Source organism: Staurois parvus, unplaced genomic scaffold, assembly GCF_062004578.1.
Source record: "Staurois parvus isolate SC_StPar_1 unplaced genomic scaffold, SC_StPar_1.0 ptg000601l, whole genome shotgun sequence".
Classification (NCBI taxonomy): domain Eukaryota; kingdom Metazoa; phylum Chordata; class Amphibia; order Anura; family Ranidae; genus Staurois; species Staurois parvus.
The window spans coordinates 2,030,700-2,047,965 of record NW_028318397.1 but is presented as its reverse complement, the minus strand read 5'-3'; the positions used below and the strand labels follow the sequence as shown (position 1 = coordinate 2,047,965).

At 40.9% G+C, this 17,266-nt stretch overlaps 1 protein-coding gene across 6 annotated transcripts in view; it reads left to right on the top strand.

The window, feature by feature from the left end:
• LOC149449847 (glutaminase kidney isoform, mitochondrial) overlaps positions 1 to 17,266 on the top strand; it is a 172,622-nt gene that overhangs the window by 74,870 nt on the left and 80,486 nt on the right. For all 6 annotated transcript variants that reach the window (XM_089692706.1, XM_089692705.1, XM_089692707.1 and 3 more), the window contains exons 5-7: positions 4,464 to 4,543; positions 13,218 to 13,381; positions 16,970 to 17,028. In XM_089692706.1, the coding sequence (XP_089548832.1) occupies positions 4,464 to 4,543; positions 13,218 to 13,381; positions 16,970 to 17,028 (303 nt within the window). The remainder of the gene's footprint in view (positions 1 to 4,463; positions 4,544 to 13,217; positions 13,382 to 16,969; positions 17,029 to 17,266) is intronic.

The following is a 17,266-nucleotide window of genomic DNA, read 5'->3' as shown; positions in this document are numbered from 1 at the left end:
GGTAACTCCACTTTCGTAGGAAAAAAAAAAAAGCAAAATAATAGTGTATACAATGGCAACACAAGTCAAATCGTAATTGAATGTTATTTTAAAAATGTCCTTTCATTTTCATTCTGCAGCACTGTAATTTTCTGTAAAATGCAATATGGCAACCTGGAAGTGTTCTGTACACAGATGGTTTGATTGGCTGATGGATTTTCCCAGAAGTCTGCACTAAGATACAAGTCAGATTTTGGGCATCCCCTGCAACAATATCCTTCTTCTTTTTTTTTTTTTTTTTTTTTAAGAAACTCCCAAAGGGAAAATACATCTAAATGGGGTTGAAGACCCTGCAATTTTCCTCATTAGAGCCCTGCATGTGCAGCAGTTGATTGATAACTATGAAATCATTCCCATACAGATTCACTCTACATATGGACACATATAAACAGCTATTTCTATAGAGTAATGAAAGGTAGGAATCTGCAACAAAGTTTGTGAAAATCTCTGTAATGTACATAGATCACCCAGAGGGGAATGTGTGTTTTTTTTTTTTTTTTCCAACAAAAGTGGAGTTATTCTTTAAGATGAAAATATTTATTAATTGCAACACTCAGTACATTATTTAATCACATGTAAAATATGCTCTGTACAATATTTGGGGAGAACAACTAGAAGGCTACAGGATTGGCTCCTTAACCACATTTAAAAAATCGACAAGAAGCATTCTTTAAATGTGGTGAGACACTTTAATGTTAACATGGAGGTGATCCATCAGCCCTACAGATACTGGGTACAGAAAAGGTTGTAGCCCTGAGGAGAGGAGGGGGATGTGTTTCTATGCTTCTATGTAAAAGGGTAGTCTTCTGGATATTCCAATTACAAACAAGAAATCCAGGGGGCTTAAACCATGAGTGGGATGTCCCCAGTTATTACGAGTTACAAGCTGTAGGAGGTATTCTACCATAGTATGATGCAGGGTATCATGTGTTAGGATTTTCTTGTATGTTTTTTATATGCAGTTTTTTTGTATATACTGTATGTAGTTTTGATTAGTGCACAAATATTTTGTTTAATCTCCCCCACCTACATGATTATATTGTATGGATTGTAGGAGATGGAGGTGATGCATGTGTTGTGTAGTTTAATATTTTCTACACATACTGGCTACTTTGTTATTTTATAGGTGTTTGATCTGTGTTTTGTTTGCTAATATATTTCCATAAATACAGTGGGTATAGAAAAGAATCACCCCACTTTAAAATAATCACATTTTGTTGCTTTGCAACCTGAAATGAAGACACATTTTTTGTTTTATCCAGCTGTATTTTCTCACTGCAACTTATAACATCCAAGTGAAAATTATAACACCAACATATCAGAAAACAAAAAAATCAAAAACAGAATCACTGAGTTGGAAAAAGGATCATCCCCTCCTAAAAATGACTTGTAAACTCAATCAGGTGTAGCTAATCACCTTCTCAATGGCACACAAAGCCATTTGACTTTCAGCTGTGATCAGCTGTGGTCATTTTGATAAGCTCAGCATGAAGAGTCAGATGGATCCAAAAAAACTTCAAAGGCTTTATCAAAGCCTGGATGCACAATGAAGTCCATTATTAAGAAGTGGAAGGTATTTGGAACAACACAGGATGTCGCTCCAAACTGGATGAAAGAGCCAGGAGGAAACTGGTCAGAGGCTACCAAGAGGCCTACGGCATCTCTGAAGCAGTTGCAGGAATTTAAGACAGAGTGGTCATTGTGTGCATGTGACAACAATATCATAAATTCTCCACAAATGTAGCTTGTATGGGAGGGTTGCAAGAAAACAAGCCACTCCACAAGAAAGGCCACATGCAGTCACGACTGAGCTTTGCCAAACGCACCTTGAAAATTTGAGGGCACATAGAAAAAGGTGTTATGGTCAGATGAGACTGAAATTGAATTATTTGGCCTCAACACTAAACGATATTTCTGGCAGAAGTCCAATACAGCTCACCATCCAAATAACACCATTCCTACAGTAAAGCATGGAGGTGGTAATATCCTGTTATGGGGGTGTTTCTCTGCAGCAGGACTGGAGTGCTTGTCAGGATAGAACGCAACATGGATGGGGAAAAATATCGTCCGATTTTTAAAGAAAATCTTCTGCCCTCAAAAGCTGTCAATGGGAAGAAGGTTTACCTTCCCACATGACAATGACTCAAAGCACACAGCAAAAATGACCACACAGTGGTTGAAGGAGAAAAAGGCAAATGTCCTTGCATGGCCTAGTCAGAGCCCAGACATAAACCCCATTGAAAATCTATGGAATGACTTGAAGACTGCAGTCCTCAAATGGTCTGCACTATCAAATTTAACTGAACTTGAGCAGTTCTGCAAAGAAGAGAAGGCAAATATTGCTAAGTCTAGATGTGCAAAGTTAGTAGAGACATATCCCAAAAGACTAAAGGTTGTAATTAAAGTAAAAGATGGTTCAACAAAATACTGACACAAGAGGGTGATCCTTTTCCAACTCGGTGGTTGTTTTTTAATGTTAAAATTTTCTTCCTGACATGGTGTTATATCTTTCACTTGAATGTTATAAGTTTTACTGAGTTAATACAGCTGGATAAAACAAAAACTGTGTCTGTCTTCATTTCAGGCTGCAAAGCAACAAAATGTGATTTTTTTTTTTTTTAAATATGCCCATTGTACTTTTGTACCTGTGCTATTTTTTGTGAATGAGAACCATTTGAATGGTGATTGAGTTCACACAAGCAACCTCCTGTGCATGTACACTGCTCAAAAAAATTAAAGGAACACTTTGAAAACACATCTGATCTCAATGGGGAAAAATATCATGCTGGTTATCTATACTGATATGGACTGGGTAATGTGTTAGAAATGTAAGGATGCCCCATCGTTGATGGAAATTAAAATTCTCAACCTACAGAGTGATGCAGCAGGCTAGTCAATTTTACTGAAATTTCATTGCTCAACTCAAAATGGTAGTAGTTTGTATGGCCCCCACATGCATGTATGCATGCCTGACAATGTCGGGGCATGCTCCTAATGAGACGACAGATGGTATTCTGGGGTATTTCCTCCCAGATCTGAACCAGGTCATCACTGAGCTCCTGGACAATCTGAGGTGCAACCTGGCTGCGTGGGATGGACCGAAATATGATCTCCCAGAGGTGTTCTATTGGCTTTAGGTTAGGCGAGCGTGGGGGCCATTCAATGGTATCAATTCCTTCATCCTCCTGGAACTGCCTACATACTCTCGCCACTGGTGTTCAGTGGCAAATGACTATCGAGCTTTATGGTGCCGAGCAGTGAGCACAGGGTCCACTAGAGGACGTCGGGCCCTCAGGCCACCCTCATGAAGTCTGTTTCTGATTGTTTGGTCAGAGACATTCACACCAGTGGCCTGCTGGAGGTAATTTTGTAGGGCTCTAGCAGTGCTCATCCTGTTCCTCTTTGCACAAAGGAGCAGATACCAGTCCTGCTGATGGGTTAAGGACCTTCTATGGCCCATTCCAGCTCTCCTAGAGTAACTGCCTGTCTCCTGGAATCTCCTCGGTGCTCTTGAGACTGTGCTGGGAGAAACCGCAAATCTTCTGGCTATGGCACGTATCGATGCGCCATTCTGGGGGAGTTGGGCTGCCTGTGTAACCTCTGTAGGGTCCAGATATCGCCTCATGCTACCAGTAGTGACACTGACCCTAGCCAAATGCAAAACTAGTAAAAAAAAACAGTCAGAAAAGCTGAGTAGGGAGTCAGTGGCCTCCACCTATAAAACCATTCCTGTTTTGAGGGGGTCATCTCATTGTTGGCCATCTAGTGCACCTGTTAATCAGTTTCAGCTGCTTTGGTGTTCATGAAATTAACAACCCCTTATGCTACCTAACTGACTAGATCAATATCCCAGGAGTTTAATTTACTTGATGCTATACTCTGATTAAAAAGTGTTCCTTTAAATTTTTTGAGCAGTGTATATCAGGTGGAAAGCTGGAGCCCTTGGACAGGTTTTGCGTAAGTGTGAACACAGCGTGAAATGTATCAACCATGGTTCCCCCCCACTAAGAGAGCATTGTTTTTATGAATTTATATGCCTAATGAAGCTGATCTTTTAGGAGAACTCAGGATTTCAGCCGTCTGGATTTCTGTCTTCCTATACAGTAAAATCCCAGTTGATCTGGCTGAGCAGTGACCTGCATCCTATCAAATGTAGCCACTGTTTGGGTGCTGCAGCTGTCTGAATATAATGGCCAGCAGTGGAGATTCCTCCTTTCCCACTGTCAGCGGGCCATGTATGACTACCTTAAGCACTCTTTGAAGTCAAGACTGCTGTGTAGGAATTTCTAATGTGTAATGTTTTGTCCCTTTTTCTTTTTTTTTTTTTTTTTTTTAAATAAGTAAAAAAAAATGTCCTGAACAATAAAACACTGACGTCTTCTGTAATATAAGTGTAAATGTAATATGTACTAATGCCTCAACAGGTTGCAGATTACATTCCTCAACTGGCAAAATTTAGCCCGGATCTCTGGAGTGTTTCCATTTGTACAGTTGATGGTCAGAGGTAAAGTATATTATGTTTTATTGCTGTTATCAAATTTACAGCATGTTTTTATTAATGCTTTCTGTTGTGTAAAGGCTAGCTCCTATTCCAGAGTAGAAGAGACCTTATGTGTACACAAGAACAAACCACCTGCAAATTAGTGTTGCTGAGCAATTCAAAGGATAAGTACATGACTACATGACAAAGAAATGTGCAAATAGGATGTATAAGGAAATCACTCCCTCCTAGTCCTCTCTAATTTTTGTAGAGCAGAAATACCTTCTGGCAAGTGGACAAAAGGGTCTACAGACTTTGAGCTGTCCTCTTTAGCTTTGCACATGTCCTGTAGCCCTATGTAATTGATTCCCATCCCGATCTGTCAGTTGAAAGGAGACCTGTGGAGTTGTAGGATGCATGTACCAGGCTAAGGAGAACATGTCTGCGCTCACCTTTCAAAAAAAACCTAATTATTGACTTGCTGGACGGCATACAGCAGATTATGAGTACGTTTCACAAAAAATAACTAAATAAAAGGGGGCCTGAGAGCGAACATTCTGGCTTACTGAGCACTTATCCTTTAACCTGTCACACTTTTTTTTTTTTTTTTATTCAAATATTTATTAATTTTTCATATATATATATATATATATATATATATATATATATAAAAAAGGGAAAAAGAAAAAAAACATAACAAAGCATTTCTTCAACAATCTCATATAACAGTGATGGCGAACCTATGGCACGCGTGCCAGAGCTGGCACGCAGAGCCATCTCAGTGGGCACGCCAGGAAGAAGAGGAAGATGAGCGCACACTGACTGGCCATCCAGATCTCGTCCACACTGGACCCCTATCAAACTACATTTCCCACATGTCTCTGGGGCCAGGGTGGGTGTGGACGAGAGGAAACGGCTCCAATGCGGCTCTGGCACCAGGGGTGATGTAGCCGGGGATGGGCGTGGAAGAGAGGAAGAGGCTCCCACACTGCTCCGGGGCCAGGGGCAACGTGTTCAGCGTGGATGGGAATGAGCTGCTGGGTTGGAAGCCACACCGACGCTGCCAGAGGTGAGATTAACTGCTTGCAGTGTCATCCATCAGTGCCCAGCAGTGTCGCCTGTCAGTGCCCAGCAGTGTCGCCCATCAGTGCCACCCATCAATGATGCCCTGCAGTGCCATCCGTCAGTGCTGCCCAGCAGTGCCGCCTGTCAGTGTCACCCATCAATGATGCCCTGCAGTGCCATCCGTCAGTGCTGCCCAGCAGTGCCGCCTGTCAGTGCTGCCCAGCTGTGCCACCTGTCAGTGCTGCCCAGCAGTGCCACCCATCAATGATGCCCAGCAGTGCCATCCAGTGCCCAGCAGTGTCGCCCATCAGTGCCCAGCAGTGTCGCCTGTCAGTGCTGCCCAGCAGTGCCACCTCTCAGTGCTGCCCAGCAGTGCCACCTCTCAGTGCTGCCCAGCAGTGTCGCCCGTCAGTGCTGCCCAGCAGTGTCGCCCGTCAGTGCTGCCCAGCAGTGTCGCCCGTCAGTGCTGCCCAGCAGTGTCGCCCGTCAGTGCTGCCCAGCAGTGTCGCCCGTCAGTGCTGCCCAGCAGTGTCGCCCATCAGTGCTGCCCAGCAGTGTCGCCCATCAGTGCTGCCCATCAGTGCCACCCATCAATGATGCCCATCAGTGCCCAGCAGTGTCACCCGTCAGTGCCCAGCAGTGCCACCTGTCAGTGCTGCCCAGCAGTGCCACCTGTCAGTGCTGCCCAGCAGTGTCGCCCATCAGTGCCACCCATCAATGATGCCCAGCAGTGCCGCCGATCAGTGCCGTCTGTCAGTGCCTCCAGGTAAGCAAGTGGTTAATTGCAGTGTTGGCACTTTGAAATAAAAAAGTTGGTTTGTGTTGCAGTTTTGGGCACTCAGGCTCAAAAAGGTTCGCCATCACTGTCATATAACATATAAAATCCTTAATCCTATCTCCTTCTATTTTCCCCTTTTTATATCCCTTCCCTCTACCCCTCCTCCCTACCACATCCCACCTCCCACCCACTCTGCAATTCTCTTACATCTTTCCCTAAAAAACCAAGTAACTTCACTTATCACTTCCCATTGCTTCACATATATTCGTTTGATGTACAAAATCTTCCCATTTCCCCCATCTCCTATTGTATACCTCCATCTTGTCTTCTTGGATATAGTACAATTTCTCCATCCTACTAATCTGATTCACACTCTCTACCTAGTCCTTTTCTCTTGGCACCTCTGAACTATGCCAGAATTTAGGTATCAAACCCTTTGCTGCATTCACATAGTACCATATACCCAAATCCTTGTATTTATTTACTGGTAGCTCTGTATTATGTAATAAGCACACTTCTGGATCTAATCCTATCTTTATCCCTGAGATTTTCCTTATTAAGTTGACCATTGTCTCCCAGAAGCTTTGGATCTTTGGGCACTCCCACCATATATGAAACCACGTACCAATCTTTCCACACCCCCGCCAACACTCTGGTGCTCTCTCCACACCCATTTTATGTTCAACACTCGGTGTAATGTGCCATCTTGCCAAACACTTATAATTTACCTCCACCTCTCTCATGCTGACATTTTCGTGTGTAAGTCTATATATTTTCCTCTGTTTATCCTCATCTATCTCTATTCCCAAATCCTTTTCCCATTTTTCTATGTACATTGGTTTTACTTCCGTGACTAACTAAGTGAGAATCTTATAAATTTTTGCCGTACCCCATTTCCCATCTCCCCGTGATTCCAACAACCTCTCAAACAAATTCCACTCCTTTCTCCCTCTCATAGGTTTCGGAAGACCCTCGACAAAGTGTTTTAATTGGTGATATTTCCACTCATCAATCTTAATGAAAAGTTCCCCTCCATCTTTCTTTAAATCCTTCAATGTTTTCAATTTCTCTCCATCCATTATATCCCTTAGTTGAATATCCTCCTTTTTAAACCATTTTCCCACACTCCCCTCCATACCTGGTAGAAAATACTCCATATTCCTTAGTGACATTAATTGTGAATTAAAATCCCATTTCATACACTTATGTAAATTATCCCAAACCTTTAAAACATTCAGTGTATACACACTTGTGGTATCTTTTAAACCTCTGTATTGTGTGGGTGCCTATATGCTTCTACTCAGATCAACTCCACTCAGATCATTCTCTATCTTAACCCAACTTTTTCCCCTCTGTATTGTGTGTCCAATCATAAATTCTTGTTAGAACTACAGCGTTATAGTACCTCTTGAAATCTGGCACTCCCAATCCCCCCCTCTCTTTACTTCTACTCATCAGGTCATAAGATATTCTAGATTTTTTATTTTTACATATAAATCTTGTTATCTTTTTAATTTCTTTAAAAAAGGCCTCTGGGAGTCTAATTGGGATCATCTGAAATTTATACAAGATTTTAGGTACAATTATCAGATTTATGCGCCCTAACCAAGAGGGGTTTCCCCCTCCCAATTTCTTCAGTTCCTCCTTAATCTCATTTAGAAGAGCAATATAGTTTAATTTATACAATTTTGTATATGAAGCAGTAAGTTTAACCCCTAGATATTTTATCTCTCTATCTCTCCATATAAAAGGGAATTCTTTTTGTATCTTTTCTTTCTCACTATCTCCATTTCTCCATCCAGGGCGTTCATATAATCCTTCAATTTAGGTATTAACATTTCGCTATATTTTTTATAGTACCTCATGCTATAACTGTCTGGGCCAGGGCTTTTCCCCGCCTTAGTATTTTTTAATGCTATTTTTTTTCCTCCTGCGCGATTTCTAATTCCAGGGACTTCAATAGATCTTCATCTAGCTTCGGTAGTCCTGCATTTTTTAAATATACCCTTCTTTTTTTCTCTACTCACATTTTCACCTTTATTTACTAAATCCTGAGAGTTAATATTATACAACTTACTATAATATTCCTTGAACACCTTCACGATCTCTTTAGTAGAGTAAGCCATTTCTCCCTTGGGATTTCTTATTTTTTCTATATAATTTCTATTTTTCTTTTTCCTCAGGGCTCTCATTAAATGTTTTCCTGGCCGATCTCCCCATCTATACCTCTCCCCTGCTACTTTATTAAATACTCTCCTCCTCTCTTCTTCCATTAATAACTCCAATTCTTTCTTCTTTTTTATTACCTTCTGTCTTATCTCACTTGTTGTTCTATTTTTATGGATCTGTTCCAGGTCAAATATTTCTTTTAAGAGTCCCGTCAATTTCTTACTCCTTTCCCTTTTCTTTTTTGCCCCTAACGCAATCAATATACCTCTAATATATGCCTTATGGGACTCCCAAACTGTGGCCACTGACACATCCCCTGTTTCATTCTCCTGAAAAAAATCTTTCCATCTCCTCTCTAATCTTCTGATCAATCTCCTGGTCCTGTAGAAGAGCCTCATTTAGCCTCCATCCTACCCCCTTGTCAACTGCTTCCCCCATCTTACCTTCATTATAACCGGGGCATGGTCTGAGAGAGTCATTGTCTCTTTTTCTACTTTAACCACCCTCTCAATAAGTTGATGGTCTACCATTATATAATCCAATCTCGAGTAAATCTTGTGTGCATTAGAGAAGAAGGTATAGTCTTTCCTTTCCATGCATTATTCTCCATATATCCACTAGTTGACACTCGTGTATCTCCTTCTTTAAAATTCTCAGAGACCTACCTCCCTCTCACTGCACACAAGAGGTTGTGTCCATATGTGGATCCAAGCATAAATTCAAATCCCCGGCCACTATCAGTCTTCCCTTTTTAAAGTCCATCAATTTTCTTAATATCCCTTTCAGGTATACCTCTGGTCTCTTATTTGGGCAATAAATATTTGCTATTGTACATTCCATTTCTTGCAATCTACCTCTCAAAAACAAGAATCTCCCCTCAGGATTTGTTTCTCTCTCTTCCACCTCTCACCTTATATTTTTAGCAAACCCAATTGCCACCCCCTTAGCTCTCTTAATTGGGGAGTCTGCATAAAACCATGTTGGATAATTTCTGGTGTTCAATTTAATATTTGACTTAGTCTCAAGATGTGTCTCCTGCAAAAGAACTACCGAAGCTTCTCTGTTGTAATTCTTTAAATAGCTTAAATCTCTTCCCAGGACAATTCAACCCCTTTACGTTATATGTTATAAACCGTATATCCTCCATATTTCTTGCGTACATCTCCTCCCTATGCAGAGTACATTTAAAACCTTCCCCCCATACCTGTTTGATTCTTGACCCTGAGGTAGAACTCTAACCTTGTACGGTTCACCTTCCCTCCGTTTCTCCCAATGTTCCCCTATCTATCCATTCTCTATTCCTTCTTCTAACTTGCTGCCACTCCTCTTTTCCCTCAGCATATATCCCTCCTTCTTCTTCCTCCCAACCTGGAATCTCTATTCTTTGAATATTAAGTTTATCAAAAAAGTCTCTCAATTCCTCAGGAAATCTTAAGTATGCGGTAACTCCATTCTTCCATCTGATTAGACACATAGAGCCACTCCATCTATATTGTATATTTTGTTTTTTCATCTGTTCTATTCGTGGTCTCAATGATCTTTCTCCATAATGTCTCAGGTGTCAAGTCTGCAAAAACTTGTAAATTTTTTCCTTCATAATTAATACTAGATCTTCCTTTTATCTTCTTCCATACCTCTTCTCTCTCTCCATGTTTATTAAATTGTACCACTACATCTCTCGGTCTCTCTTCCACACGATCTCGTTGGAACCTTCCTAACCTATATATATTGTCCAATACGAGTGTCTCAGTTATGGATCTACCCATGATGGAGTTTAGAATTTTATGTATTGTCTCTATTAAATCTTCTTCTTGTGCAAGCTCCGGGACTCCCTTTATCCTGAGGTTATTTTTCCTATACATGTTACCTTGTATCTCCAACTTATACCCCAGCTTTTTTTGTTCTTGCCTAATCTCCATTATCTGATTTCTCCGTTCAGGAATGGCTTGAGCATGTTTTTTAATTTTTTCTTCAGTTTCTTCTACTCTGGATAAAAGATGTCCCAAGTCTTTCCGAATAATTCCCATCTCCTGTTTAATTGATTTTTCCAAATTTCTAAACATTTCTGCCATCTCCTTTTTATTTGGGATTTGTAGTTCTCCTTCATTTTCTCTTAACTCTATTCCCCCTGTTATTTGTTGGCTATTGTCCATTTCCACAGGAGACCTGACGCTCTTATCCATACTGTTTTCCATTATACTTTTTTCACATGCCCCCTGAGTTCTTTCTGGGGTCACATTACCCTGAGACGTAAATTTTCTAATTGTTCCAGATTGGGAGTGCTTGGGACCACTCCCTTTACTATTTTTACTCTTCATAATTTCTATATATCCAGTCCCTCTTCTTTAAGACTTTAGGGTATATGCTGTAATGAGTCCTTTAGAGAGGTTCTAATTTCTTCTACCTCCTTGGAAATCCCCCCTTTTTCTATATATATTCTTCTCCTGCTGCATCAAAGTACAGTCCATAAACAGGTTTAATATACAGTCCAGCCACTCTCACTCACCCTCCATCCAGCTGGTTTTCCAGGGAGGCTGTCCTTTAGAATCTATATTTTCTGTTCTGACTTTGTTCCTCTTTTTGGGGGGGGTTTCTCCGGGTCACTTTCTTCCTCCTCTGTCCGCTTCCTTTACGGGTAACCGGCGGGCAGGAAAGCTTTTCTATTGGGCTGGCGTCTCCCCGATTCCATAGGAAGCTTGCCAGCTCTTTCCCCTTCTTCTCTCGCTGAGCCGGGTCCACGTGTCCTGTCAGTGAGAGAGCCGGCATCTCCCCCTGACTCGGGAAGCCGGCCGGCTTCTCTGTCTCCCAGTACTCCCTTTCGGGAGATCACATGGCCGCCTCACGTCACCTGCACTCCCAGCAGCCTCGAGCGGGAGGTTCGAGCCGTCCCGTTACCGTGATCTCCTGCAGCTCCGTCCTCTCCACTTCTCACCGGGATCCCCCTCTCACAAGTAGGTCTTAACTGGGCACCTCAGCAGCATTGCACGGGGAACATTTGAGGGGAAGGTGGCCGTCCTGCGGAGAGCCCTCTCCCCTGCCGCCATGATTAGGCTCCTCCTCGACCCTGCGTGTTCTGCAATAGCCATTAACCTGTCACTCTTACCCCAGCGTAGGTGGTCAGGCACTTTAGCTGGCATCTGTGTTCCTCACTTACAGCAGCCCCCTTTCCCATAAAGCAAGCAGCCCTGCCAGTACTCGGTTTCCCCCCAGAACTTATACACAATGCTATAATGCCTGGCTACCATGCTGGGGCAAGCGCGAACTGTGCACAGCAAATAGGTACTTGTGGTTGGCAGACAGACAGAGTGGTTCAGTGACAGTCCAGGTAAAAGGAAGGCAGAGTTCAGGGAATAGTGTATATCTAATCCAAAGTCATAAACAGGGAATCTAAATGGCAGGAAAGATGACAGGGAGCTTAAGCATGTATTACACTATCACAAGCATGAGACTGCAGGCTTGGGTGGCTTAAATCCGGTTTGGTCTCCACCCAGAGACTGGCCACATCAATCACCTTGCTGGTAGACAGACAGACAAGGAGGTAACATCAAAGCCAAAACCAGGATGCTGGAATGAGACCAGCAGCAGTGATGGAGCAGGAGTGGTAGCCGTTCCTGACTTCACCACAGATAGGTAGATGCCTCATTTTCAGCATGTTGATTTGTGTTGCAGATAAGCTAATTGTTAATGAAAGGATACATTCATACAGGTTGTATCATAGCATTAAATTATTGCTACTGCAATACCGCTATATCTTTTGTTGATTTGCTGATTATACCCATAGCCTTGAAACTGGCAGAAAAAGCATTCTACTGTTTTTCTATTTTTGGATAGAATGGGGAAGGACTAGAACTCCTGTTGGGGTTTTATGGCTATCGATTGCTCTATTTGAAAGGTTTTCCCTCACTTCTTGTCCCCCTGACAGTTGTATCACTAGAGGGAAAATCTGCAATAGAGACAGACAGAAGAAAACCTCATGGGAATTCTAGCCTTCCCCTACTCTACTAAAGACAATTTTTATTTCTGTTGTTTGTGTCTGTTACCTGTGTTAAGCTGGCCTTAGATGGATAGGTTTTTTTTCCCTCCTTTTTTTGTTTTGTTTTTATTCTTTATTTTTCCTGTGTGGTGGTGTTTTTTTTTTTTTTTTTTTTCAGACAAAACAAAAAGAGAATACATTTCTCCATCCACACAACACAAAAGGTGGATGGAGGAATGTCCTCTGCTGGGACATTGTATTCTGACAGGAGGACCCAGTGCTGTCAGAATACATTGATTAGTGTCTGTTCTTATCGATCAAAAGTTGTTCTTTCCAACAGTCAGCTTCTGTTGAACAGGGATGGCCACACACTGATTAAAATTCAACTGGCCCCTTCTGAATCTGCCACGTTTCCATCCATCTACAGTCTACTTTACTATGTAGTAAGAAGGCCTGTCTAGACAACCTGTTCTGTTTATATCCAGTCAGGTAGACCCTTACACTACAGTTGTTGATTGTACATATTATTATATGTGGGGTCAGCTTAACATTTTCCATTTCTAGGAGTTAACTGGATTATACAGAATTTTTGTGTTGGCCAATAAGTCATGTTCTAGTTGTCTTTTCTTTTATAGACATTTGCCAGAAGTTTATTGGGTTTATGAACTGAAGTTGTATAAAATATGGACTTTTAAAATGTCTATTTTTAATAGGCATTCAGTGGGTGATACCAAAGTACCATTCTGCCTACAGTCTTGTGTGAAGCCTCTGAAATATGCCATTGCAGTGAATGACCTTAGTACGGAATACGTTCACCGATACGTTGGTAAAGAACCCAGCGGATTACGATTTAACAAGCTATTTCTGGATGAAGATGGTAAGCAGTGATGTTGTTTCAGTGGTCAAGTTGGATGTTACCCTGTTTGATGTGATCTGGAAGTATATTGCCTGTCTGCTTCCTTCATTTTCTTACTGCATTGTCTTTGTGTTGATGTAATTGTATGATATACATCACCATAAAGTAGTCGTTTTTTTACACTTTACAGCCAATTAGCAATCCTGATTCATTGTCCTCAATCTAGTAAACTGATGAAAGGTAAAATCTCTTTGCTTTGCTGTGGGTTACTGTATTTTGGAGAGAATAGTTGCACTTTACCCCTGACAGAATACACTTTTATAGCAAACGTATACCTGGAAAGCATGTGGCCTGCCATTCCTGACCACTCTTGCTGACCGTACAGTTTCCTGGTATGCTGAGAAGGTGGTCTTGCTTCAGACCTGCATGTTTCAGATAAGTGATTAGTAAAGTGTTGAAGCCAGAGGCAAACCGGTAACTAGCAATTTTAGAAGCTGGAACCTCCATATATTTCCCAAAACAATTTTCTTTTTCATATGCATAATTTCTCTCCTGTGCTCATGAGAACATTCAGGATCACAATGATTACTATAACTGGAGTCGTAGGAATCCTGAGGCTATTAGAATTTTGAACTGTAATATGAAGTTTCTGTCCAAGATGTTTTACATAACAATAGAATACAAGTTTATTTTGGTGGGGACTTAGGAGGCACAGAGGAGAGTTGAATAACTCTCCATACAGATACAGACAATATTTACAATGTTTTATCAAATCATGTGTAATAAATGTTAGTGGTTTTATATAACATATTTTATTAAAGTATATACATTTTTACTATGGCTGACATGCAGTACTAAACCCTTAAGAAGTTTTGTTTTTAAACCACTCTATGATCTACATGGCATCAAAGTATTAGCAGACCTTGCTCTCATGTGGATACCACGATGTTGATGACCCGTGTGTTTTACATAACCTTTTAAAATGAATCCATATGTATACTCATGTGCTGCTGGAAGGAAGCTGATCCTTAAGAGTATCACAAAACCGATAAGCACTTGACCCCATTTTGTGGTTACATTTCCTCTTAGTGTTTACATGTCACTTGAACATGTCAATTCAACAATTCATGAAACTTTTCTGCCTATGTAGCTCTTGGCATGCCAGATTGTATCATATTCGTGTCTTTAAGCTTGAGTAGAAGAGAAAATGTTATCTTACAAAGATAAAACACATTATTTGTCATATTGGTTAGAACCATGTTACTGTTCTTTTCAGCTCAGTGGCGTGAAGGAGGCCTCAAGTGCAGCCTATGATATCGCCAAAAAGCCGCACATAACATTTCGTAAATGTAATGCTGTAACCCAGTTGTCCTTTTGACTTTTGTAGGTAACCTTGGAAGAAGAGGAATGGTCTTGGGCCACACACATAATACAGTAATAATAAGGATAGCTGATAAGCAGAAAAAAGTTGTTAAGCATAAATTAACAAGCACTGATATAGATATTACCTGTCTGAGTGTTTTTATTATAATCGTAAAACAGGGCAACATAAAACTAGTCCGATTATTTATAAGGTGTGATTGTGAGGAGTGGGATGTTTTTCTTTGGGAAGATAAAACTTCTAAAAGCCCACTAAAGAGATCTTGTCAAATTTTTCTTCCGCCGCATGTGTTCGATAAGTCTAAAAAAAAAAAAAAAAAAGAAAATCAACATTTTTAAGTTTACGATTTTGTGTTGGGCTGCAGGTTGCACACCAATGCTATAAGAGGTAGTCAAAGACTGCAGACAGGAAGTGGTCAGACTGAACCTGTGTAAGGCCTCTTTCCGCATGTCCGTTTTTTTTCATCTGTCTGTTTACTGATGAAAAACGGACACCCATGTATTTCTATGGACTAGCGGATGTAAGCTGATGATCATCCGTTTACATCCATAATGTCATTATCCGTTAACATCTGTCCTTTTGAACGGACGAAAACCCTATTTTTTTCTTCCTTTAAAAAAAAACAAAAAACGTAAGGGACGAAAAATGGATGTAAACTGATGAAAACTGATCCGTTTTTTTCTTTGAAAAAAACATCACTGGACTGATGAAGAAAACGGAACGCCTGTGTGAAAGGACCCTAACAATTGTTAGAGACTGGGGAAATACATGAAGCTACAGAATTCGAATGAAGACATGTTTTGGAAGAAAAATTACATGAGCTGGCTGGAGATCACTGCTATTACAGCCCCTTAACAAATCCTTTTTACATTTGTCCTCAGTACAGCCCCTTTAAAAAATACTTGTGCCATATTTGATATTTCTCTCTCTGCAAGATCTAAAATAAAAGATCCAAGTTAAAAGAAAGCATATTACGAAAAGAGATGGACAGCACACAAAAGTAATATACTGTGAAAGAAATAAACCAACCAAGACACTAGATGCTAGTCTAAAAACTATTTTGCTTCACTGGCCTGGAGTAAGCATCTAGGTAACAAAAACACTACTGTCTACAAGAACTCATGAAGGCCACAGAATGAGTGCCAAAGGGCTGTATACGGCCTCTGAGCCCCAGGTATGGCACCAGGGAATTATGAGATCTTGGCCAATATGTATGCCTATAAGAGCTGATATAGAGCAACTTCTGTGTCAAGCACCACGCTGGTTAAGGCCTTGTTTTCTACAGGCATACTGTAGTACATGTCTGTGTGATGGCTGTGTTTCCCCACATGGGAATGCACAGGTGTTCTGTGCATTCCCATGCAGGTAGTCCCATACATTTAATTTTGGGATACGGTGGCTGCACTGGCCCAGCCTTTGCTCCCGATTCAGGTGTGCAGCCTTGAATGCAGACAGTGTGCGTTTTGGGGCTGCGCACTTGCATGGTTGTCAAATTGGGAGCAGCAGCTTTGTCCATGCAGCTGCTGCATTCAAATTGAATGGGACAACCTGCATGGAATGCCTGTGCCTTCCCCTGTGAGCAGATGCTGCCCTTGCATGGGCATACACTGTAGTATGCCTGTGTGAACTACAGACTTTACAGAGCTATTCTATGACAATCCAAACTGTAAAAAATTAAACTTCACTCTAGTCTCGCCTAAAGCAGTGTGATATGCAGCTAGGGTTGATAATAATTGGAGACCATGCGGAAGCAATGATATCACTGTTGCAGCTTCCTGCCCTTCTAAAGTCCTGACAGGAGGCAGTTAGGTGACTACTAGATAAATCCACAGGCGGTACTTTGATTTTATACATGCAGAATGCCCTGCTTAATTTGTGAATTTTGGATGTACATCTAATTTAAACCTTGTTTTGATAATCTTATCATAAAGGGCATTTTGAAATAACATGAGGTTTTATGTCAAATTCTGTTTCCAGCCACAACAAAAACTAAAGGAACCCGTGATAGTGTTGCTGAAAATACAGAATAGGAATATAGATTAAGAAATTGATTCTTGCCAGGAAGAAGACTTGCAGTCAGTTGCTTGCAGTTACTGATTAGTAATTGTAGAGCATGTCCATTGCTTACTTGTACAGAATATAAAAATGAATGTTTATGACTAGCCTAGCTTTTGTAGGGAATTAATAGCTAGGATAGCCTTTGATGTATTGTTACCATCATTTTTCAGAGAAACCACATAATCCAATGGTGAATGCTGGGGCCATTGTCATCACTTCTTTAATAAAGGTATGTTTTATGTTATTAAGAATTTTCATTCAGCTATGTGACAGGCTTGTAAAAAGTAAATGCATACATTATTTTGTAGACTTACCAATGATTTTTTTTTCTATTTCCCCCCCAAAAAAATTGTTGGAAATCGTACTGGTGCATTTACCTTTCTATCCAGTTGAGCTCTGGCTACTTGACTGCAATCCTGATATTACAGAGCATGCATATTTTCAGCAGCCAATTAGCTGTACATCCT